This window comes from Nannospalax galili, unplaced genomic scaffold (genome assembly GCF_000622305.1).
Source record: "Nannospalax galili isolate Female #2095 unplaced genomic scaffold, S.galili_v1.0 scaffold1328, whole genome shotgun sequence".
Taxonomy (NCBI): domain Eukaryota; kingdom Metazoa; phylum Chordata; class Mammalia; order Rodentia; family Spalacidae; genus Nannospalax; species Nannospalax galili.
This window is the reverse complement of record NW_008358795.1, coordinates 1,360,928-1,363,234: the sequence shown is the minus strand read 5'-3', so window position 1 is coordinate 1,363,234 and position 2,307 is coordinate 1,360,928. Positions and strand designations below refer to the sequence as shown.

At 50.5% G+C, this 2,307-nt stretch overlaps 1 protein-coding gene across 4 annotated transcripts in view; it reads right to left on the bottom strand.

The window, feature by feature from the left end:
• Nucleotides 1-2,307, bottom strand: part of Dpp3 (dipeptidyl peptidase 3) — a 32,038-nt gene that overhangs the window by 25,804 nt on the left and 3,927 nt on the right. For 3 of the 4 annotated variants that reach the window (XM_008822273.3, XM_029558179.1, XM_029558180.1), the window contains exons 3-4: nucleotides 1,607-1,696; nucleotides 871-1,008 (exon numbers count right to left, since the gene is read on the bottom strand). In XM_008822273.3, coding sequence (XP_008820495.1) covers nucleotides 871-1,008; nucleotides 1,607-1,696 — 228 coding nt within the window. Of the gene's footprint in view, nucleotides 1-870; nucleotides 1,009-1,606; nucleotides 1,697-1,873; nucleotides 2,025-2,307 lie in introns of those variants that run through there. The other variant, XM_029558181.1, reaches the window with a different exon arrangement.

Below are 2,307 nucleotides of genomic sequence, written 5' to 3'. Positions count from 1 at the left end.
CGAGTGCTGGGATTAAAGGCGTGCGCCACCACGCCCGGCTTTTATTTATTATTTTTATTTTATGTGTATGAGTGTTATGGCTGCGCGTAGGTAAGTGCACCCACGTCGTGCAATGCCCAAGGAGGACAGAGGAGGCTGTCAGATCCCCTGGAACTGGAGTTACGGACAGTTGTTAGCTGCCGTGCTGGGATTCGAACCTGGGTCTTCTGCAAGAACAGTCAGTGTTCTTAACCACTGAGCCATCTCTCCAGCCCCCCATATAACAATTCTTAATCAAATTTAGACCCCTTCCCCCAACTATGCCCTCCACCTCCCCCACTGGACCTCATGTATTCCACCATACATGTTAAGTACTATCCAGTCAAGTGTTTGTATCCAGATGTCCTTTGGTGCAAATTCATCCACTGGAATCTAGTCAGCCCATCTAGAGACCATTTTTATGGCCTACTCTCCCTCACCCAGTAGTAATCAGTCTCCAATTTGTTTTATGTGTATACACAATTTGCCTGCATGTATGTAAATGCACCTGTGTCATGCAATGCCCATGGAGGTCAGAAGAGGGCATCAGATTCCCCTGGACCTAGAGTTAGAGATGGCTGTTAGCTGCCATGTGAACGCTGGGAATCAAACTCGGGTCCTCTGCAAGAGCTGCCAGTGCTCTTAACCATGGAGCCATCTCTCCAGCCCCCTGGAAAAGCATTCTTAAAGTAGTCCATCTAGACTGCTTCCGCTTTACAGATGACAAAGCAGGCCTGCAATGCCAAGTAGCTTTGGCTCGAGAGGGAGTGGAAGAGCTTCCCCCGCCAATGCCCTTCCATCCATATCAGGGGGCCTGGCCTCAAAGGATGCCCTCCTCTCTACCAAACTCACCTCCTTCCCCAGCCCAAGGTGTCGAAGTCTTGGCTCCAGAGAGAACATAAGCTCCCCACAGGTCTGCCAGAGTTCCCTGACTTCCTCTGGCTGCTGCTGGGCAGCCTTACTCCCCAGGATCACACGTTCCAGCTTCTCCTGCAAGAGGAAGTGAAGTCAATGGCCTGGCCATATGCCTTCCAAACCTGTCCTGCAGAGCCTCCCTCTGCTCCCAAGCTCCCCTGAGTCTAAGATCACATGGAGCCCAGGAAGCAGCTGCATTGGCAGGCCCTGGGAAAAGCGGAACCTCTGGCCACCCATGGACCTGCCAAATCAGACCCTGCATTTCAACATTACCCGGAAACTTATGCAGGCATTAATATCTGAGAAGCCCTACTGTGTGGGCGACATCTGCCCCACTCAGGCTCATTCCTCATAGTCTCTGGGAGGGATGCTGCAGACCCAGGTTTCCTCTGTGACAATTAAAGGGCTCCATTCTTGTAAGCATCCAACAGTTCACACTTCTACAACCTGACCTTGTTTGACCCCCTGATCAACAGTCTGGAAGAACTGTGTTTTTCCTTCATGTGCATCTGCAGCACTTGGTGAGGCTGGGTGACACTCATGGTCATAGTGTAGCAGTGACAGGGCCACAGCTCTGCTTCGCATCGCTGACTCTTCGCATCACTGAAGAGCTAGCATCTCTTCAGCCTTCTCCAACCCCAGCGTTTGCCCTCCCCAGCACCCCTCAGCTCACCTTGGGCAAGTTGGGAACAAACTTGGTGTCTCCAAAGGATTTATAGTTGCCCATGTTGGAGTAGACCCCTGCGGCATAGACCAGGAATGCCTGAGAAGAAGAGGCAACATCAGATCAAAGACCTGGGAAGCACATTCCTATGCCAGTGTGGAGGAGGCTGGGAAGTCTAGGAGCAGGACTCACATCTTGGGAGACCCCAGTCTGGCCCAATTTACTGTCACAGATCAATTTTCACCCCACCCCATTGTGTAGCCAAACTGGTCTCACCTAGTGGCTAGCAAAAATATTCCAGGGGAGTGGTGGCAGAAACCTGCCTCCCACAACTCCAAGGGTAAGCATGCAAACCCATCATGGCTAAGCCAGTCAGAGAAGCCACCTTCTTTTGCTACAGGTTGAACTTAAGATTCAAGCTGGGCCAATATCACCAGGCTCAGATTCTCCACTACTAGAGTAGGGAGAGAAAGCTGACGTACAAAGACTGCATCCATGGGAACACTGAGCTCCTGAATCCAACTGTAGCTGAAGCCTCCTGTGGCCCTGGACTTTGCAATCACACGAGTCAATAATTTACTCTCATCTTAGAACCTTTGAGCTGGGCTTCTGCTACTTGTAAACAAAAGAATCCCACTGAAATTAGTACTAGGTAGGTGGCACTTTCAACTTTAAGCATTACCACAGAGATTAGCCCATTTATTATTTAT